Below are 25,000 nucleotides of genomic sequence, written 5' to 3'. Positions count from 1 at the left end.
GGTGCTATTAAGTTAGACATGGCCTGGGCCAATTTTTGGTCGAAACATACCTAAGTTTTATCTAAGTTATATATATATATATATATACACATGTATAAACCATGTATGCGTTTTGACAAATTACAGGTGGGGTTACACAATTGCTTGATGAATGATTATATAATCTTGTTAATTACCTCATCAGTGTTTAAGAGGTGAATTAACACGATTATATAAACCTGGTAGTAATTTTCCGTAATACGTGTGTTTCATAATGCATAAAATGCCATATGCATTTTCTATATTGTATTAATACTGTGTTGTGTTTGTATGTATGTATGTGTATGTATGCGTGAGTGTGTGTGTGTGTATGTGTGTGTGTGTGTGTGTGTGTGTGGTGTGTGTTTGTGTGTGTGAGATAGAGACAAAAATTACAAGCATTTTACAGTGTAATCGATGACTAGAACGTTCCACGTATGTAATCTTTCTTTTTTATTGTTTCAAATTAATGCTTATCATACATTATAACACGCTACTATACATCATAGCAGCTTTTATCTCTTAATACTCATGTATATTTCTGCTTAAGAAAATGTGAAATATAACTGATACAATAAATTTTAGATATATAATTGTAGTACTACTTACTTCACATTCCTGGTTAAATGTCGTAATATTACCCACTGTTTCAGATGGACAGGAAGACCAAGGTAGAGGACTCTGAAAACTTTCGACTAGATAGTACATGCACCATGCCATGATTGTGTTGTAATAGAGTGCCACATTGAAGGAAACAACGGCGGCAGCTATACCAAGACCACCTAAATAAGGTGATACTTGATTCCAGCAACCGATAGCGCCTTTGCGTAATCTTTGACCTATAGCTAACTCCAAATAGAATATAGGAATTCCTTCCACAAACAGCATTACTGCGTATGGTATAAGAAACGCTCCTGAAATGAGAACAAAAAATATACATATTAGTATAAACAATGCATCAGAAATTTTTTTAAATCCCGAGGACATTTATAATATTTGTCCATCATACACGCACTAAGCACAACCACACACATGTATACACACGCACACACACAAAAAAATAAATATATGAGCAGGAAGGATTATATATTTAATAAACATAAACTAAATATATAGATTTTCTGCTTTGGTTAACCAACGGACACTTAACAATATTGAAGTAAGTTCAACACGACAAAAAGCAGCTTCCGGGAAAGTCACGTCGCGAAACCCTTACATACACATAAATCAAGTCGGACTTCTACCTTAGTTGCTCCGAGCGGTGTGGCTTCACAGCGGGATTTATTATTCACAGTATTATAGTAAGACTGAATATGTACCTTTTAAAGATGATTGCAAGACTGTTTACAAATTTAATCACGTAAAAGTCGATCGATGATCCACTGTATCTCTCTCTCTCTCTCTCTCTCTCTCTCTGTATATATATATATATATCAATAGAGGTCACAAAATACCGGAAGGTACTGACTAGCACCGCTTATGCTAAAATAAGAGTTAAATTAACTTCAAAGTCACTAAAGGACTATACTTATGCAAAAATATTTTAGCATAAACCGTGCTAATCAGTTGTGACCTCTATTAATTTTTGTCTTTAGGTTCTAATTGCTAATAAGCCACCTTTTTATTTTGCTGGTTAGACTTTTACCGGTTTGAAAATCAGCACATGTTTTCAACGGTTTTTCTTATAAGATTGACAAAGGAAGTTTAGTTTAACCTTTGGCGTTAAGAGCCGCTGATGAGAATTAAGGTGGTCTACACTAAAATTCGAAATCACGATACGGCTATATACTTTGTTAGTCGTTAAGTATAGTGCTTCAGTGGCTTTGGAATTAATTTAATTCTTATTTTAGCATAAGCGGTGCTAGTCAGTACCCTCCGTTACTTTGTGTGACCTCTATCAATTTTGCTTTTAGGTTCTAATTGCTAATAACCCACCCTTTTAATTTGTTGTATATATATATATATATATATATGTGTGTGTGTGTGTGTGTGCGTGTGTGTGTGTGCGTGTGCGCGTGTGTGTGTGTGTGTGTGTTATATTATATATTATATATTATATATGTGTGTGTGCGCGCATGTATATATGTATGTATTGTATATATATATATATATATATATATATATATATATATATATATGCGAGTTTGTGTCTGCGTATATATAATAATTATTTTCCAGTATACTGCCCAGTTTAAAGGAGACAAAATACTCGATAAACCAATACAAACATTTTAAAGTCAATTATTTATAATAGCATGTGGATGATTATAAATTATTTTTATACACCGTACCACACGTTTGGTTTTCTACATAGATAATCTTCATTGCAATTTAGAATCAGTTAGTTAGTAATATTTGGATACCAATCTTTAGATAAATGTATGATAATTTTTATGGGATTAAATATGTTATGCATTCATATTGAGCTTCGTCGTGTCAATATATATTTGACTGTAAATAATGGAATCGATTATGCAATAAATTTCAAATGTAAAGATATATATTATCACATATTTTAAACTGAATCTTGATTAACCGTCGCCACAAAAAAAAAAAAAAAGATTAACCTTTATTTTTAGGAGTATTAAAGAAAGTAATGATCCTTTTGACTGTACAATTATTTTAATATCGAAATTACTGATTCAGATACAATTGCTGGTAAGAAGTTTTGCTGTTTAGAACTGAGATGTATGTTTCGAAGAGCTTTACTTGGACGATATTAATAAATCAATTAATAAGAGCAATGCTATTATTCCATAAAGATAAGTAGCTGTTTAATAACGCTTGTTAACTTGCATTTTGGAATATAAAGATTTTGTTTATGGACCTTCAATACGTAGAGCTAAATTTTCAACTCTGTCTATATTTCTAATTTAATTTCAAAATATATTTCCTTTTTGAAAAATCCTTTCAAATTAAAATATACTCATGATAGATAAACATTTACAAATAGTACAGTACGATTTAATAAACCCGTATCTAAGCACACACGAACACACATTTACATTTGCACACGTCAGCGAACACATATATACAGTGTTCCCAGTGAAGTCAGTCAGTAAAGTGACGTGGCAAACTACTTGGGTTTCTACTGCAATGTCCTTCTTCAAGAGCCCTGCTGTTGTTACTTAGTACAAAGTCAACCCTAATCAAACGCATTCCATTCCTGAATATCGTGCCTTTTGAGTTAGGCACAGTGTATCGCCATTTAAGGTAGATTTTGTTGCTAACATTAGGGGTTTGGGCTAATGCATAACTCCTTCATCATTTGCATTAACTAATTCTTTTTGTAGTTCTTATGGAGACTTGTAAAATTAATCGAAAACAACATCAAGGATTTCTTCAGGCGAAATGTTGCAATTCGGTATCAAATACTGTACGAAAAGAAAACGGTTAGAAGATGAAACCAGACCTCCCTCTTGTGAATGCTTTCTTTAACAGATGGAATTCCATAGTGGTTACTTCGATAGATCATTAAGAATATCATGCACCCCAATAAACACTTAAGAAGGCAGGTAGGAAATTGATGCAGTGATGTTCACACACATTAGCAACAGTTTTAGTAGGACAAGCAAATTGAAATGGTTAACTAAAGGAATAGGTAGATATAAATGAGATTGCTTGGCGTTCAAGCCTCTCTTTAATTTTCGAGTGGCGTAAGTATACTGATTTGTCTTCGGTTTGTAATATAGAAAGTTACACAAAAAGTACATACACACACACACAGATGCACACGCGCACACACATACACACACACACACACACACAAGCACACTCGCACATATACATACACGCACACACACTAACACACACGCACACACAAATACGAACTCACACGCATATACACACCCATATATACAGGGAGCAAGTAGAGGTATCTCAATATGAGAGGGGTTTGATAAAACTATAAACTATAAGAATAATTTATTCAGCAGAAGAATCTCAATTTTTTAAGGCAAATATAGACAAATACCTATCATTATAGAAAAAATATTGTCAGAAAACTTGGCATATCTTCTACTATGTCAAATACTCTGCTGAATATAAATACTTCATTTTTAAGTGTAATTTTTTGTTGAAGCTGTTTAGATTTGCATTAGCATTTCTTATAACTTGCTTGTTTCTGTTGTGATATTATTGGATTTTTTCCCATATGTCTTTCATGAACTTCATTTTGTCAGTACTCAGTCTTGTCTTTAAATTATAAATCTACTGAATGAAAGGCCTTATGGCTAACCTACATAATTCATCGATGAAATAGAAAGAAAATATGACAGGTATGAGTATTGCTTCAAGTAAAGTGCCATGATAACTTCCAATAGAAAAATACAACAGACGATTAACAATTAATCAGTGTGGCCAATTCTTACAATACAAAGAAAATCCGAAATAGGTGGGCACAGTATGACTGGATATATATCAATAATAGATATATAGAATATAGGGAATTTTTATTATAGTTTTGCGATCATTGTGCAACTAAATCAATGTTTTCCCCTTGAAATAATATTATTTTTGGTGAAACACAACTATTTTCATAACTATGGCTTGTAGTCGATTGAATCGGCTCAAATACATTATCAATAGCTTCTCTATCGATGCTGGTGTTTCAAAAGTTAACGGTGACACTGACAACATTTGGACTAAATTGTTAAACAAACACTACACGCTCCAAAATACTTCTTTTCCTCGATATAATACAGCTGTATTATATCGGGGGAAAATATTTTGGAGCTTGTAGTGTTTGTTTAACGATTTAGTTATTGATATATATCAAATCGAAATAAAGAGCTACGAAGAAGTAATGATAATGAATATATAAATAAGGATCAGAATAAGTCTGAAAATATAATGAAGTCCGTATTGAGATGGAAAATTTTTTATGTAGCCATTCCACATAAACTTTTTTAAGGTTCGACTGGTCGAAATTTATAAGTATTAAAACACCATTAGAATCTTAATCTGTCTTGTCCTTCAAAAATCAAGGCATTAAAGAATACGGATGAATTAGTTCAAAAAGTGAAGACAAATAAAGTGAAAAGTCGAGTGGGAGACAATGAGCGCACATAAAATTAAAACGTATTTAGGAAGTATAAGGGAAAATAACATAAGAATAGTGTAGAAGCGTAGTGAATGAAATATGGAACGGGATCAGATTATAATCAAAAAGGTATTTAAAGTTTAGTGGAATATGTCGAAGCCTGAGTCACAAGGATTAAACACACACTCGCTCACACACACACACACACACACACACACACACACACACACACACACACACACACACAAACACACACACACACACACAACACACACACACACACACACACACACACTCACACACACACACACATATAAGCACGCATATTCATACATACACCAATACACATAAAAGGAACAATTCTGAACATACTTATAGGCTTATGAAGTGAACTGAAAAACTGGTCTTGATACATCAAGCGTACGTTTAGACTTTGACCAGTTTCTCAATGTTGGCAGGAAATACAGTGGATTAAGTTGATGGATATGAAACGAATTGTTTCATGGTATTACCAATATGTATAATATGGAAGATATAGTGACAAATGATGCATTTCTTTCGAGAATATTTAGTTGTACTATGGTGAGAACTAGTAATAGAAAAAGTGCTCTTAAAAATGAAATCATGAAAGCTATAGTCTCTTTTAGTTGAAGTGAGTTAGACAGCATCGAAACAGCAGCGGTATCAGACTAAAGTAGTTCGAAACTATGGACTATGTTATGGTTGAAAATAAAGTGCTGAACATGAATAATGAAGAATACTCTCTGGAGATGGGTTACATTTCTTTAGACTGGAAAAATATATGGGCACCGTGGCTACAAATTTGGCAGCATTGAAGGAGTCGAAAGAAAGATTTAATACTTGGAGGAGACTATTTAAGATAGGTAGAATTATGATGAGCTGATATAAATATGATAAACGAGGTCTTCAGAAAATATGTGATGGATGGATGGTCTTGTGTTGATATGGAAAGCATAAAGAGCTGAACAAGATGTCTTTGGAGTTTTTCATGTTTGTCTTTACTAATGTGACACAATTCTGTTGGTGAAAGTGAACATCCTTTTATAGGGCTCCTGATTGCAAATACATAGTGTTGCTCTAGAGAGATAATTTTATGGACTTTACTAAGAAAATATGTTTGAGGTGTTGTGGCAGAGTATACGAGAAGTGGTAATAGATGGGAGATTATTTACAGAAATATGATAGTGTATAATGTGCCTTATAATAATTTTTATTATTATGAAGCATTAATAGTTAGCACGCCGGGCGAAATGCTTGGCGGTATTTCGTCCGTCTTCATGTTCGGAGTTCAAATTCTGTCGAGATCGACTTTGCCTTTCATCCTTTCGGGATAGGTAAAGTAAGTACCATCCTCGTGGCAATTTCTCCCGAACTGTTGCTCACATGACAATTAAGAGAACATTAAGAAAAAACTCAATAATGGAGAGCCAAATGACTATTGATAGAACTGGAATTTTATTTTCATATTTTTTCTTTTATTCAGTAAGACGAATTATCCAATAATATCATTCACATTCTTTATATCACTAGATATATACCTCTAAATTGGCAAATTACGCTCCATGTGCAAATATAACAGAGATTAATCAAAATAACAAATAATGAAATAATTGATAATGGCAATAATTAATAATTGTCTAATGAATAATTATAATAATTAATTCTTACATTTCTTGAAACATATGAAATCCAATATGAATATTTATCCAATGATAAGATTATCTTCTTATATTAATTTAATTATACCACTATTATTGCAAATTGTTGGTTATACAACTCAAGAAGTTCCAGTCATGGCAATTCTTGAAGTCCTGTAGGTTGTTTATTATTCTAAAAGTTGAATGTAGGTAACATTTCTGTTTCTATAAGTAATCTAAGCACTGAATGTTTGGAGTTTCTTCTGTGATATTCCGGAAAATCTGTAAATCTGAGTAACTAACTTTAATCGAATATGCAGAAATAATTGCAGGTAAGTGGTGCTATCCACCTTACCCAACAAACAAAATAATTACAATTTATGTAAAGCTTTAAGAGCCAATGACTTGGTTTGTCATGTCTTCATAATGTCAACAAATATTTTATCGGTTCAATTAAAAGCGAGTAAGACCGCACCTGTTTCTACTACTATGTGTAAGGCATGTTAAACTGATATTTCGTAAATATCTCAAAGTATACATTCCTTCGATTAAAAACAGGAATTCATATCATACAAAGATATAAATACAATATGGGTGTTATTAGATTCATTTTAGCAAGTAACATTTGTAAAATATTTTCTATTTTCATTTCTGAATAGAAGTAAAGCGCTTTCTTGGACTTCCCTTCAGTAATTCAATGATACGTACAGGGCAGCGTACAAAAGTTACAGGCATGTCGAATTTATAATGTTATTACATCCAACGTGAATCAATTTGCGTTATCAAGTTAATGTCTTTGCGAATATCATATGAACGTTGCACGATCTAGTTCTCGGTAGAATATACATACGTCCTTACCACTGAGAAATTATGATTGGTTATTACATACTATCTAGACTTTTAAATTTGAACTGGAGTTATTGTTCTACTGTTTGTACGTGTTTTGCTGTTTTGCTATTTTATAAAAACAGATCTATATATAATATAAGCCTCATTGCAGCAATACGGAGTTATTAACTGGCATCTGTTTCAGTTAAACCAATTTAAAATTCCGAAAAAAAAAAGAAAAAATCTCAATGATTTTAAGTTTTTCTATATTATATTTCTTAGTGAGAAGTTTCAATTTTGCACAAACTGGCAATAACAAAAGAAATTAATAAAGACAAAGCAGGATTAGACATTTTCAAAATGGAGTAAGTAACGTAGCAAAGGTAACTACGCAGGCTTTATAAAGACACATTTATATATACAGCAATATGTGCAATCAATGTGGACGTCATCGCACATTTTCAAATATCCATCTGAGAAGCACACAAAGAGAAATAGATGTGCACTCATTTGTTTTCTTTTCTCTGTAAAATCACTTTTATACGCCTCTCTAATCGTATTCACAGAATTCTAACATTTCCCCAGTTTTATCATTTTTACCATTAGATGCCTTTTTATTACTATAACAGTAACATTCGCTTAGCTATTTTGTTTATCCACGCCCAATCCTTCATTCTTCTAATAATGTACCAGTTTCTATTTATTTCCCATCCACTGCTAAATCAGTGAAACTTAATGAATTATTATGGTAAGATTGATTAACAAACTTGAGATTTTTCTCATGTATATATTTGTGAGTATTAGTGTATGTGTGTGTGTGTGTGTGTATCTGTGTCCGTGTGTGGGGGAGTGTGTGTGTGTTTAAATGTGTGTGTGTGTGTGTGTGTGAGTGTGTGTGTACAGACATTAGGTGAGAGCTAGATATTCTTTCTATAGAACATATGTAGTTGAATTCAAATTCTTCATCCTAGACTAGGTCCACGGCGTCGAGTAGCTGTAAGTGAAATCGAAGGCGAGCTGGTATGGAGGTTGTGATGCAGATAAGCGCAATTAGGCTTGCTATATACATACATATATTATATGCATACGTACACATATACATACGCACACATACAAAGATATACACAAACACAAAGATGCACATACATACACATAGATGGACAGATAGACAGACTGATAGATAGATAGATAGATAGATAGATAGATAGATAGATAGATAGATAGATAGATACACGTATACACATATAACTACATATATTCAGAAAGGTAAACAGATATACAACACATATAGCTATACATACATACACTCGCGCCCGCGTGTACGTGTGAATATATTTACATAGTGCATAGTAAATATAGAATACTAAAAAATAGAATATATTTCTTAACTCGACAGCTGCTTCAAAAAGCTCAGATTTGCAGAATAATCGTAATGTTCAAAATTTGGTAATATCTCTATATGACTATTTACTGGTTGCATACACAAGATGTTTACTACACTCCGTCTGCATACTATAAACATTTCGGTTACTACGTAAATCCGAGCTTCCTGAAATAACAGTCAACCTAAGAAATTATGTATTCTCTTCTCATTATGTTATATTTTTTTTACTCTATGTAGACACACACACACACACACACACACACACACACACACACACACACACACACACACACACACATATATATATAAATGCAGTTAAATGCAGGTGCTATTAAAATTACTTCCGACATATGTTTCGAAGACAACATTGGTATTATTCCAAAGGAATAAAATGGTGTAAAACAATGTAATCTTCTCTTCAGGATAATAAAGAAATAAAACAGACTCATCAAGAAGACATTTTAACAGAATATGATGGATATGCATAATGATGAACGGAACGCTATTATGTTTTTTAAAAAAAAAAACATTAGAGTATATAACGTTAGAGTATATAACGTTAGAGTATATAACGTTAGAGTATATAACATCAAAGGTAGCCTATAGAAAGAGGAGGGGTAACAAACTTGTCCTGCTGCCCAGACAAAGGGTCTTCCAGCAATCATTCTCTTGACCTAGAGCAGCACTGCCTCCTCCAGGCACTTCATATAGGACTCCGTGTTGAATCTGAGGCCGTGTGGGAAGATGAGTGGAAGCGTAACGTTGCCATCTATAGTGATCACTCTAAACACCATGATTTTGATTGGATGTTTGATTTTAATCACTCTCAGTACGTGTTTTTGGGACACGGCAAACCAACAGTTGTTCTGTGTGTTCACCATCTGATCCTAGCAAACATTTTTCTCGTCTGAGAAAAACTAAAGTATATTCGGTTGGAGGAAATGCTTGAGTTTGTTGAAAAGCTTCGTTGCGCCGTTTTTCCTCTTGTCCTTGATGGCTTGGGATAAAAAATGTCTCTTTCTCATGTTGTATGTGGAATACTGAATGTCTTCATGCACTATCTGGCTGATAAGAAACTCAGGCATCCCCATGTCCCTAGCGATGGACCTGATTGACTTGGGGAGGGACCGTTGTCAGTCATGGCCTGGATTTCACCAACGTATCTATCTCTTTAGGTGTGTGTGTGTGTGTGTGTGTGCACGCGTGTGTGTTATTAGCGACGGAAACTAATGAGCACTCTGAATACTATAAGAAATCCATAACACTGTGATATTCATCTTCAGAAAGCATAGCTTGCTAAAAAATACAGAAGTATTAGCAGAGTATATGCACGTTAAATAAGATATACAGATTGATTGGCTGAACTAACAATGCTTCTGTCGCTAATTACTAGATGTTTTTACCCAGTCTACCAGCAAGTTACAACAGCAGAGACGAAACTTAGCCTAAGCATGCTGTGATACTAAATACTTTCAACCGATGACTCGCAAATATGCAGAAATCTCGGATGTAGCAATGTTCTCTCCGCTGCTGGACGCTTTTTCTCTACTACTGATACTTTGTGCTTTTAGATCTATACAACTACACAAATTATTTTCTCAAGCCGAATACCGCAGAGTTGCGGCTTTCTTACAGTATATTTATATTAAATAATACCGTGAAGAAGAACAGAATTAATGTAAAGTACAATGAAAAATGCCCCACAGCAAGTTTTTATAATCTTCGACATAACATGAGAACGATTTGAAATTTTGTATTTTTATATTTATAATATCTTTGAATTTTATATTCAATACTATATAATGTCAACCTGTGTGAAACCTATATATTTCACTTTTAGGAACATTAAGAAAGCTGAAACAATCCTATTCCTCCGCTTACTATGATGCCAGCATATCTTATTCTTGGGAAATGTAATTTATGCTCAGACATTAGTTACAAAATGATAACAATTAATTAGAATGAAAATACATTTAATTCATGGTTTCATTTAATAATATAATTCGTTTAAAAACTGAAATATAACAAACTCGGCAAATATGATCAATCACTCTAGCATATGTGAGCATAAAAATGAACTTCTATCTACTAGAGAGAGCAGCCAATCTCCTGTCAGTTGCATCCAGCTATTTTAGACATTTATTTCTAGTTTTAAACGTGCGATATCTACTGCTGACTGTGGAGAGCGTGTTGTTAAGTTGGTCGAAGCCGTGACCTAACTGAGGTTTGTTGATATTGTGGTCGTCGTGGTAGCTACTGGTGAATGGAAATATATTTCTAGGGTTGCGTGTATAAGTAATTAAAAACACTCACGAACAATTAACAGAAGCTTTACTTACTTCACTTGTATATTCTGTCTTTTGGTCTTTTGAATAAAAGAACAAAACAAAAACGGTGGCAATTACTCTCTGAGAGAAACATACTTCTGGGATTCACGCCAATTTAATTGGTATAGCAATTGCGACTAGAATATCACAACTGTAAGTAGTCGTACTATATTCATGGCGACAAAAACTGTGCTTTCTATCTGCCAACAGCTGGTGATGAAATGAGACTGGATACATCGAGTAACAGTCTCAATATTCATGGTGTTACTGCCAAGTACCACCTTCATTTAGAACTCAATGAGAAAGTACTAGAAAGTTAAATCACGTGATGGTTTGATTTGGATTGTTTGTCCGATCACGTAAAATTATTGTGGCATGGTCCTGATGTCGATTCGGCTACCCAGCGATTCAGTTTGGAATCTGGTACAGTGGAATGAAAAGCACAGATGAATCTTTCTCTAACCTGGTTATACATTCATACTTAAACCAATAATTATTGGTGCACTTGGCTATGCTGATAAGTGTTTAACCACAATATCAAAAAGCTAGAATTTCCAGGTTAAGGATGGGAGCAGCCAGGATCCACTTTACTATCTATAGTGGATCACTAAAAGTAATCATCGTTTTCGTAAAGTTCATTATGTAAAACGATACATCTACATAGATTTGTGTCAAGACGTTCTACTGTTTACAAGCATTTCAAAAAATTAATGAAACTGATGACGATGATGATGATGATGATTGAAATGAGGATGACGGTGATGATGATGACAACGACGACAACAGCGACGACGACGATGAAGATGACTAATTCAGTTGATGAAAAAACTCCACATATTTGATGAATACAAGCCAAGCTCTCTGCAATCTTCTTTTCAGTACGCTGAATATTTCGTTAATTTCTTCGAAAATTCTAAGCATCTACTCCTATTCATAATTCTTTGTTCCTTTTTCCTTCTTTCTTTTTTGAAACAGTATTGCCTCAAGCTTGGAGAGTTTGCTTTTGATATGTAAATTGAATTGGATTTTAATATTTGGCCTATCATTCCTCTTTCCAGATTATCTGCAAATTGATTTTCAAACTCTCTATCCGGAAGTAAACAAATTAATACAATAACATAATTTGTTTGAAGCATGGAGTACTCATGTTAAAGCATTTGTAATATACTATTAAAATAAGGTACAAAATAGAATTTTCTTAAGAAATTAAACATTTTACAGGGAAAACAAAGTCAACATAAGGGAATTGTTGCATTCTTTAAAGAAATCGACATTGAAGTGATAAGCTGTTTGACTACAACATATCTCAATTCCTTTGTTGTATTACTACAAAGCGTTCCGTTAATACATTATTGATGAGATTTCGTCTGTCGAAACATAGATCTGTAAAAAACATAAAACTAATAACGATCAAATAAATCAAATTAGTTTTTGCTTTCAATATAAATATCTATATATGGCTGTGTGTGAGCGTGTTTGTGTGTGTGTGTGCGTGCATGTGTGTGTGCGCGCATATGTGTGTGTGTATGTATGTAAGTACGTATTTATATACACGTGTGATTGCGTGCGTGCGCGTGGATAGATAGATATAGAGACAGAGACAGGCAGATAGATAGATAGATAGATAGATAGATAGATAGATAGATAGATAGATAGATACTATCATCATTTATTTGGAAAAAATTACCGATAATATTTGTATAGTGAAGATACTACCAGATTGACAGGCAAAATGTGTTTGATTACGTTCCTTAAGTTCAAATCTCTTTGAAGTTGAATATGAGTCTTATCTCTCTTGAATATATAAAAAGTGTGTTTAATGTACTGTGTTTGGTATTACCGACTGTACTCGCTTCATAAAAACAATAGATTGGCGCTGTCGGTAACGTACAAAACAAAATTCCTTGCTCTATTTATATGCACTCCTTTCGCTTTCTGATTTCGAATCTGATATTAGTCCAATGTAATATCGTGAACTTCTGTCAGAATTTTCTCTGGTTAATTTGACGCAAAATTATTGCTGTGATGTAAACAAGTAGATAAATACATGTAACAGACGTATGTTTATCGTTTGTCCGAGACCAGAGCAAGCATTGAAAAGAGAAGAAATTATTGTTGTTGTTGTTTTTGTTGTTGTTGCTGCTGTTGTTGTTGTTGTTGTTGTTGTTGTTGTTGTTGTTGTTGTTGTTGCTGCTGTTGTTGTTTTTGTTGTTGTTGCTGCTGTTGCTGTTGCTGTTTTTGTTTTTGTTGTTGTTGTTGTAAAATCAACGCGCTGGTAAAATCGTTAGTGCGTTAGAATAAATGTCCTGCATTAGGAATTCAGACCAGTATCATCCTTACTTTCAAAGAAGAATTCTCCCGAGAAGTTCATAGACAACATAATATTCGGATAAGCTGTAATCGAATTCACTCATACTAAATAAACGAATGTCCTGTAAACTAACGAACCATTGCATCCGAGTTTTTTAATTTCCGATTCTTCAAATGATCTTTGTTTTATTTATAAGCTTTGAAGGTTTGATTTTTCCTTCTGGAATTCATTTTAATGACTGAGAAAATATCAAAATAATTTAACAAATATCGAATGCTTAAATTTATTAATACATTTAATATTAGAATTATATCATTAACTCCTTGAAAAAAGTTTCTTGCAGTTCAAACAAACTGACAGCACGACGTACATATATAATTTCCAAGAGATGCTGTCTCTGCTCCGAGGAATCCGTATCTATTCTGTGGACTAACGAGAAGATCATTAATAGAATTTCTGAACGACCCTCGAGCTGCCTACACGCATATAAATATACTTTCGCACACTGCAGTGGGAGTGAATTTTGAGTAACCGTTAACATAATTCAATTCACTTTAACGTATGGATGACTTGAGTCTCCTTTTACCTTTCCCATTCTTACAAACACCAAGTAGATATCTAACTCGCTTTGTGATCATGAGTGCACCACACCAAACGTGTGCGTATGCTCACTATTTTGTGGATGCTTGTATGAGTGAGTGTAATCGTGCCGTGCAGCTTGCCCGAGGGCGTTTATACATCCATATTTGTTAAGGGTTATTTTTAATACCTTCCTCGCAGGATTGCGTGTTCGTGTCTCTTTTTGCCATCTGTGAATATATTTTTGATCTTCTATACAGATGAAAATATTTCCTCCATTTGGTTGCTTTTCTTTCTACAAAACGGGAAGTTACATTGCGGAACTGTTATTTGAACGTGTTGTATTTATTTATCACCCGACGAGATACATCTGCACTGCTGGATGCTCTTGGACCAGTTGTTGAGTGCCCCACCCATGAGGAATCGATACTAGACGTGTTGAGACAATTGTCATGATTAAAAATAAATTCTCATATATTCCATCTTCCATATATTTATATATATATATGGGAATCGCAATAGCGACCGTACGACCGAGAGTCCGCTGCCCTAACCACTGGGCCATTGCACCTCAACAATACTTTTTCTGCTGATGTATTGTCACAAAGGAAATTAAGTTAGTTGAGAAAATTGAACGCTGGAGCTTTACAAATGTAGTCACAAGTAATATTTTATTCTGTATCTGTGAGTGTTTACTGAGCACCTAACGCTCTCCGAGGCTCCTGCTATACTCTTTCACCACAACCTTTCTCTCACACTTTCTTCCTGTTTCTGCTGTACTTGTATTTCAAAGGGCCAGCCTTGTACCACTTAGTGTCACGCTGAATCTCCCCGAGAACTACAATAAGTGTACACGTGTCAGTGGAGTGCTCAGCCACTTGCACGTTAATTTAACGAGCAGACTCTGCTACGTTGATCGGATCAACTGGAACCCTCGTCGTCGTAACCGACAGAGTGCCACGATATATATATATATATATATATATATATATATATATATATATATATATATATATATATATATATATATATACATATACACATACATGCCTGCATGCATACGTACATTCATACATGCACACACACACACACACACACACACGCGCACACATATATATAAATATATGCGTATATATATACATATATATATACATACACACACGCAGAAACACACGCAGAGGCACACATAGATATATATTGATGGGGCTTGAAACAAAACTACAATAATAATGTTGGAATGATTTTGATGAACAATGGTTTGTTTGTTTATTTTTTATTGTTGTAAGTGAAAAATAGTGTCGCTGGTTTCCACCAGTCCAATCACTGGTTCACTGCATTTCAGACAGCAAGAATGATAAGGGAATATCTATAATTAAATATGGAACAAATTATTACCTATGACTACATTTTTAATGCTCTAGCTTTCACTTTTCTCAAACTAAGTTTATTTCCTTTGTGACAAAAGCATTCGCCGACACATCACCCCCAGGCACACACAAGCACAAATTTATTAACCGTGAAACTGTGACTGTGAGATGGTCTTCCACAAGGTCAATCTTGATCGAGCAGACCCATGATTAAAGACGTTCCAGTCGTGTCCATTACACCTTTTCGTAATGACTACATTATTTGTTATGTTCGATTTTTAAGGTGTTATGGAGTAATATGAATAAATATGATTGATATTTCTAGTGGGGTGATCAACCAAGTGGGGGTTTCCTTATTTGCTTATTACCAAACTGAAATGTGCTGTCAATTAATGAAAACAAAACAAATGGCAACAATATGAGCCAGAAGGCTACGATATTCGATAATATATATCGTGATGCACGTCCTGTCAAAAACACATTTTATGGTAAGAATGCTGAAATTTCTAAAGAAAGAGTTGGACTAAAAAAAATAGCAACCACAAACAAATTTAAATAAATACAAATTGTCGAGTTGAAATACAAACAAGGGAATTGTCAAATACAATTTATCTAATTACCAAAACAAAAAACTTCTTATTTAAGAGAAATCTCAAATGTTTGCAAAACAAACACAAATCAATATGAGTGAATGAAAAATGAGTTATAATATTGATTGAAGTACTGTCTATCTAATTAACTATTGGCAAATTTCTAAGTGTTTGCATTTCGTGGCATTTTTTCTGTTTAATACTTCAATCATGTGCAGTAACACATGTTAGGGGCAAAGGTATAAAGGAAAAATACTAAAAAACACAAATAAATAAAATATTCTGCGACTAAGATTAGATATAGAAATTAGTTCAGCTGTACGGTTCCTGATGTGATTTGCTTTTGCATAAGTTTTAATATTACACTTGTTCAGTTGTTCATAAATATGCATCCACACACATACACACACACACACACGCACAGACACACATACAAAGGGGATGATATAGACATACGAATATATATATATATGAATAATATTTATATATATATGTATATATATATATATATATATATATATATATGTGTGTGTGTGTGTGTGTGTGTGTGTGTGTGTGCGTGTGTGTGTGTGTGTGTGTGTATGTATGTATGTATATATGTATATATATTTATGTATGTATATATATGTCTGTATATATATATATATATATATATATATATATATATATATATATATATATATATATATGTATGTATGGATGTTCAACATTGTTTTCTGCAATATGTCACAATAAAGCCTTGAATCCATTGATCTCTCAATAAATGTGAGTCCTCCCACACCAGCCGCACTCATGTATCCCTAAAGCATAACACTTCCGACGCCGTGTTTCACGGTAGGCACAGTGCATTTGTCGCTATTATGTTCCCATGGTCGTCGCCACACTCATTTAATACTATCTGACCCAAACAAGTTGATTTTAATCTCGCCAGAAAAAAGAATTTTATTCTAGAACTCCTTCCCCTTACTCACATATGTTTTGGCAAAAGAATGACGATTTGATTTATGCCTGGTAGTGAGAAGAGGCTTCCTATGAGGATATGCATCCGTGAAGACGACACTGGTCCAAACTTTGGTGAACTGTTTGGGCGGATACAATCTTTCCACTAAGACACTTCTTGGGCAAAAGATGAAGCGGTACGACGTCCGTCGTCCATCACGCAACGTTGGATGGGGCGAATATCACACGCGGTTAAAACAGAAGGGCTACCTGAACGACGTTTATTGCTTAGCCGTCCAATAGCTTTGTACTTCATTTGTTAATTAACTTGTATCCTAAACCATTCTTGTACAAATCAAAAATAATTTTCTTCAAATCTTCAGACAATTCTTTTCCTTTTAGTGCCATTTTAACCACAATGAAGATTTTCACCACGGTACACAAATCAGAATTCTTGCAGATGCAATAGCAATGAGCGGTGCAAAAATGCCAGAAGAAATAATTTATTAGAATTGAAATTATCTGCAATATCTGAATTTAGTAAAAAAAGTGGATAAAATATTGTTTTCTGCTCTAGGCACAAGGCCCCCCAATTTTTTTTTTTTTTTGGGGGGGGGGCTAGTCGATTAGATCAACCCCAAGACGCAGCTGGTACTTATTTATCGACCCCGAAAGGATGAAAGGCAAAGTTGACCGCGGCAGAATTTGAACCCAGAACGTAAACGCAGACGAAATACCGTTAAGCATTTCTCACAGCGTGCTAACGTTTCTGCCAGATCGCCGCCTTTAAATAATCTTTCGTACTCTAGGCACAAGGCCCGAAATTTGGTGGGAGGGGCAAGTCGATTAGATCAACTCCAGTACGCAACTGTTACTTAATTTATTGATCCTGAAAGGCAAAATCGACCTCGGCGGAATTTGAACTCAGACGAAATACCTATTTCGTTATTGCCCACAAGGGGCTAAACATAGAGGGAACAAACAAGAACAGACGAACGGATTAAGTCGATTACATCGACCCCAGTGCGTAACTGGTACTTAATTCATCGACCCCGAAAGGATGAAAGGCAAAGTCGACCTCGGCGGAATTTGAACTCAGAACGTAACGGCAGACGAAATACCGCTAAGCATTTCGCCCGGCGTGCTAACGTTTCTGCCAGCTCACCGCCTTGATGTGGATAAAATATTGAATATAGCAAATTTCATTAAAGGTGTACATATTTTTGTAACGTAATTGTGCGTGTGTAAGGAGAAAAGTAACTACTTCAGATGTAGCTATCTTACTGATGTTATAATTGTTATTTAGACACAACTAAACCCTGATCCAACAGATTTAAGATCAAACGCATTTTGATCGCAGATTTTCTGGAAATAGCCTTCTCATTTGAGTTATTTTTACAAACATAATATAAGGCTCCATATACTAAGTGACACTCTCTTTCTTTCCAGAAAAAACGATGAGATATGTGGGAAATTTGGCTACTATTTTTGACAGGTTGATCAATCAATTAAAATCAAGGATCAAACACTTCTGTTTGTATGCCATGTCGGAATTATTGAGTAATCACATCATTTATTGGAAGTTTCCAACAAGGTGGGCATTGGTTCACGGTATTATTCTGTGACGGCTGCATTAAATAAAGAAATTAGTTACTCAATTCAGAATATATATATAGTAGTTAAAAAAGCAGTGTTTTTTTTTGTTTTTTACTGTTGATGCACATTGATGAATGATATAAACGTGCACAGAGTACTCGCGCACGTGACTACACACACGCACAGATACACACACAAACACAAACATACACGCGCGCGCGCACTCTCTCTCTCACACACACACACACACACACACACACAAGTAAGTCATGTTTTCGCTGATTTAGTCCAGCAAATTCTAATCAAAATGTACAAAACAACTCTAGTTAAAGCCAATGTGTGGCTGTTTAGAATCTGAGACCTCGAGGTAACGAAACGAAATTCTAAATCACAAAGGCATGCCTGCGCCTGATTTTCAGTACTGACTAGTAATTTTGATAGATATTCAAAGAGATTTATAGATAAATTTTTAGCTGTCATGTTACTAGCGTATTTTACTAATCAAAATTCTACTCTAAATAACGATGTAAGCAAATGCATTAATATATCAACGACCCAGTGAAGAATATCAATAAAAGGAATGTATTAACAGACACATTGTCTGTGATAAAAAATCAGAATGGCCACGACTTGAACGGTTTTGATCTTACATCTGTCACACAAGTTGATGAGAATCTCAACAGCAGCTAGCTCCCTCTAAAATGTTACTGCTATAAAGAAATGAATCTGAGGTAAAAGATTACAGACTGATGTAGAGAAGAGATTAACACCTACTTAGATAAACCAACATTTTTCTAAGATAGACATGAGCAACCTCCGGATCTAAGGTTGAATATGGGCATGCATTTCTTTCTTTCTTTCCTTCTTTCTTTCTTGTAGTGTCAAGTTTATATAAATATTATTTTTTACTAACATTTACTAACTTGAACAGATTTGCTTCTTCATCCCATCCAGTAACGTTTTGCCGTGATCATTATTTTAATGATCTGCTTAAAAATACTAAATGTGGAATATTCTATATTAAATACGATGTGTCATTAATTATTAATTTAGAGGTGCAGTTCGATTTATTATGAATGACAACTCGTTAGGTCTGCTGCTAAAAAGCGAGCTGATGCATCTCTGATATAAGGCACGCATACTTTATTTCTCCAGATATTTCTGTATTGGGAAAATTTGCTGCTTTTATTTTTGCTGGAAGTCTGAAAAAATCATTCGATTGGCGATGGAATCCAGTACAGCAGCTTACTGAAAATCTGCACAAGAACTTTTGACATATTTTTTCAGGCGACTTTGGTTCTCTCTTTTTTTTATTTTTATTTATTTCACAAGTTATGTCTAATTGTTGGCTTGTTTACCGAGACATTGAATTTTTCACTTCACTCTGATTGCTGGAAGCGCCCTCCATGACAGGTAACTTCTCAGCAAGATTTAGAACGATGGATATCTCAGCAGGCTTTAAAATGATGGGTAACTCAGCAGGTTTTAGAACGTACCAAATATCTTTATTACTGCCTCTTCATTTCCAAAGGCAGAGAGTTTTCTGCGGAGTTGCTGAAGAGAAACAAATTAGTATCATTTTTTTTTTTGTTTTAGAATACTTCAATAATATTTTTTCTGGTCCTAACAGTAGAATCAAGTTACTATGTATGTAAAATTATGAAACGACAAATAACTTCTTTTTTGCTTTTCAAACATTTCCTAGGCATTTTCTTGCAGGAATGGTGCATGAAGAGATGGATATACTTTGTAGACGTGTGCTTGCATGTACATTTCTTAGGAGTTATTCTGCATAATTCCTTCTGTAGCTCCTAACAAAGCACTTCGTTCAACCATCATGAGTTACGATATTCCTAAAGATCGAATTTGAAAGATTACTGAATTTTACATTGAATTACATGTATTAAATTAGTATTTTAATTATGAATTCGAAATAATTCGTTATAAGACGCATCCTCTTCACAATATCAAAAACGTATCTTGCCTATAAAGTGTCTTTGTAACTCTCAATACTGCAGTTTCGATATGGAGTGTTGTAGGCGCAAAATGTTTACTTCTTTAATCTGATGATTGTTATTGGCACTCCGTCGCTTACGACATCGAGGGTTCCAGTTGATCCGATCAACGGAACAGCCTGCTCGTGAAATTAACGTGCAAGTGGCTGAGCACTCCACAGACACGTGTACCCCTTAACGTACTTCTCGGGTATATTCAGCGTGACACAGCGTGACAAGGCTGGCCCTTTGAATTACAGGCACAACAGAAACAGGAAGTAAGAGTGAGAGAAAGTTGTGGTGAAAGAGTACAGCAGGGTTCGCCACCATCCTCCAACAGAGCCTCGTGGAGCTTTAGGTGTTTTCGCTCAATAAGCACTCACGACGCTCGGTCTGAGAATCGAAACCGCGATCCTATGACCTCGAGTCTGCTGTCCTAACCACTGGGTCATTGCGCCTCCACAATCTGATGATTAATAATATACTAAAATTGTGTTTCAAGAATGTAACTAGCAATACAAATCTTACAAAATAATATATTAAATTATCGCAATCTGTTTGCACGTACATATAGCTGTTTCGAAACCTGTCTAATAGCTTATGATATATTGAAAGTTAGTGAAGGCGCATGGAATAGTGATTAGTGTATTCGGCTCATGATCGTGAGGCTGTGAGTTCGATACACGGCTACGTGTTTTATCCTTAAGCAAGATACTTTATTTCAGGCTGCTCTAGTTCTCTCAGCTGGTAAAAATGAGTAGTACCTGTAATGCAAACTCCAACAATAATGAAATATTGACAACCTCCACTGCCAGACAACACCTTTACAGATGGTTGAGGACAAAACAAGTTGATGGCAGATCATTGCAACACAAAAATACAGGTTTCGAATCCTTTTGGTAAGTTTTTTCACTAAAATAAAAAGAATCCATACAGTTATAGCAATTAGGTGTAGAAGTGAGTTATTTTTTTTCCCCATATAATATTGAAGAAAATATCTTTCACACTTGAATCTCATTGATCAGAAGTAATACAAGCACTACTATAACAAAAAAAAATTAACATACAGTAAAGTACACAGTAATAAAGGTTTTGTACAGTGCTTTGGTCTAAAGCCAAATGATAAAATTGAAAGAACATAGAGGAAGTAAGATCAGCTGCTTGAGTTAGTAAACTCTGCAGGAGAATTGCCATATAGCCATAGATAGAAGAAGAATTAAAACAAATGAGAGTGGACGGTGTCTAATATTGGATCTTGAATGCATTAACGGTTCGTTCTATCTAATTCTTTTTAATACCGTCTAAATGTGCTGCTCACACCCACGTATACTCACGCATACACCCACGCATGATATCTCTCTCTATATGTATATATGTATGTATGTATGTATGTATGTATGTATGTATCTCTCTATCTCTATATATGTATATGTATGTATATATATGTATGTATATGTGTGTATGTATATATGTATGAATGTGTGTGTATATATATACATATATGTTATATGTGTATATATATATATGTCTGTATATATATACATATATATATATATATATATATATATATATATATATATATATATATATATATATATATATATATATATATGTATATATATATATATATATATATATAGACGTATATATATATATATGTAGTGGTAGTGGTGGAAGTATCATGTCTTCTGAAAACTTAAGCATCTGCAAGATCCGAACAACCTTGTATCATACAGCTAAGTTGAAATATATCTTCTATGAAGTCGTCGATATGAAAACAACCACCGATATCATTCAACAGCGAATCGTGTATTATCAAGACGATATCATTAAAAATAATTGCTCGGAATCAATTATAGTACACTCGAAAATTCACAGCCGACAGACGGGTACCTGCCATTGACGGTCGCACATTTCTTCTCAAAATAAAAATTTCCAGCCTACTAGCAATTAGGACATCACTGGTCTGCTGCACATTCTACCATTAGCCAAGTCTTGATCTCCAAGAATCAGTTAGGTAGTGATCTGTCAATACGCTGCTTTAATTATCAAGTATTCCTGATCGAACACACATGTATAATCACGTATGCTATATATATATAATGTGTCTATAACAGACATATATATATATATATATATATATATATATATATATATATATATATATATATATATATATATATATATATATATATATATATACAATCAATTCGCGAATATCATGTCCTCATTGGGGATTAAATAATCCCAAAATTTCGCTAGTTAATCACTATCATATAAGGAGAATGCCTTGACGATATGTTAGAGATTATTATAATAATACATATTGTTAATAATGATAAAAGGAACAAAATGGAGAATTATGGATGTTTACATAAATTAAATAAATTATTTAAACATCCATAATTCTCCATTTTCTTCCTTTCATTATATATATATATATATATATATATATATATATATATATATATATATATATATGATTGACCGTTGACTGAACACTATTCAATTTTTTTTCTCCGTGTTTTTCTCCTTGTCTCCGTATTCTTTCTGTTGAAGAGCGTAGCTCGAAACGTCAAAGACTTTCCGTATTCCCGAGCGTCATACTAATATATACTTTTGTTATTTACACCACCTGTCCTCGTCTGTTGTTATTATTTGTATATTCTCCCTCCTATATATATATATAAATACACACACACATACACACACACACAAATAATCAGAAAATGGAGAGATCCTCAGATTAACAAACACAACGATTGGACCATTTATAGCTTATTTTTTTAATACAAAACATGACATAACGCCAAAATGCTGCCTATAAATAAATGTGACAATAACAGGAACAATATAACTTTAATGACTATGTAATGCTTATTAAGCATATTTAGTATACTGTGGCAACTAGTGAGTTTCATTATTTGATGATAATTAAAATGTGATTTGGTCTTAAATATTAACCGCCTAATTGTGACTTTTTTATTTGTACGTTGTAGAGTACCTATAAGATGGATTTTTCTTGCGTACCTGTATATATCTAATAATTACCACATTTAGCTATATATGAGGTTATGTCCAATTTCATTTCCTAGTAGCCTTAATCGAATCGCTTAATTACTTGTACTAATTGCGTCCCCTTAACTACAATCCGTGGATTCTTACTCTTTTCACTGTTCCCTCATGCCTGTTACACCATTAAGATGCTGAAGGACATAAGCAGCCCACGTACCACTTAAATCATTGACTTCTCCCCCGGAACTTTTTTCTTTTCTTGTTTATTTACAGACATATTCGTTGTAGCGGTTCTAACTCGTAACCTCGGTTCAAATTGTAACTGACCAATTGTAGAGACCGCTAGAATGAGACTTGCCCTATTGTGGTCCATGAGGGGGACACTCAGTAATAATTTCTGTGAGTAAATTTTCTTAAGCACCCCACGGTAATTGTTTTGGATACATTTACTTGAGTTTACAACGTTAGCATAGGTACCGCCCTTTGTTATTTATGTTAGTAATTTTCCTCATATATATTTCCTTGATAACTACTTTTCTTAAAATGTTTCAACATTCTGCCCACCACTTAAATTGCAACTGCCCGTTAATAAAATGTAGTATTCCCTAGACCTTTACTAGCTCACTCTTTTACCTACGGACCTCATAGCCTCTAGATGGTAGATTATATGATTTTAACATATTGGGCTTCTAGACCTTTTTTCGAAGCCATGCTCTCTTTCCTTTTCCTTCTTCCCTTTGTTTATATTGTATGCTCTTGTTTTGTTTTTTACGTTAATGAAGCTCCGTGCCTTAACTCGAATGCCCTATGAAGATGAAGAACTTTATTCGCGCATTTGTTTATAGACAGCATTTTGGCAACGGATCGGAAACGGCTGTAAGATATGTTACGTCACCTATTTGTTATGTCATGCTTTGTATTAAAAAATAAGTTATAAATGTGGTCCAATCGATGTGTTTGTTAATCTGAGGCTTTCTAAATTTTCTGAGGTGTTTAGTGCTTTATCTTTATGCCTTTTTTTACCGTGGAAAACGAGGAAAATGGATTTAAACTTCAAAACTACCTTATAAATCATATACGGAATTTGTAACAGTGTTTTCAAATGTATAAGTTTATATACATATATATTTATATATAATGAACACACACACACACGCGCACGCACACACACACACATACACACATACACACACGCAAACACACTCACACACACACACATGGCATGCATGGAACTCTAGGTTCGAACCTCGAGTCACTTGAGTCACTTCTGCCGATTAAAAATAATAATAATTCTTTCCACTATTGATACAAGACCCGAAATGTTAGTGGCTAGTGGATTAACCCAGTGCTCAA

General features: G+C 34.1%; 1 protein-coding gene across 3 annotated transcripts in view; it reads right to left on the bottom strand.

The window, feature by feature from the left end:
* LOC106871356 (sodium- and chloride-dependent transporter XTRP3) overlaps positions 1 to 25,000 on the bottom strand; it is a 200,902-nt gene that overhangs the window by 45,590 nt on the left and 130,312 nt on the right. For all 3 annotated transcript variants that reach the window (XM_089351777.1, XM_052967131.2, XM_052967139.2), the window contains exon 3: positions 628 to 932. In XM_089351777.1, the coding sequence (XP_089207903.1) occupies positions 628 to 932 (305 nt within the window). The remainder of the gene's footprint in view (positions 1 to 627; positions 933 to 25,000) is intronic.

Source organism: Octopus bimaculoides, chromosome 1, assembly GCF_046866305.1.
Source record: "Octopus bimaculoides isolate indiv1 chromosome 1, ASM4686630v1, whole genome shotgun sequence".
NCBI classification, from domain to species: Eukaryota; Metazoa; Mollusca; class Cephalopoda; order Octopoda; family Octopodidae; genus Octopus; species Octopus bimaculoides.
This window is presented reverse-complemented; position numbering and strand designations above follow the sequence as displayed.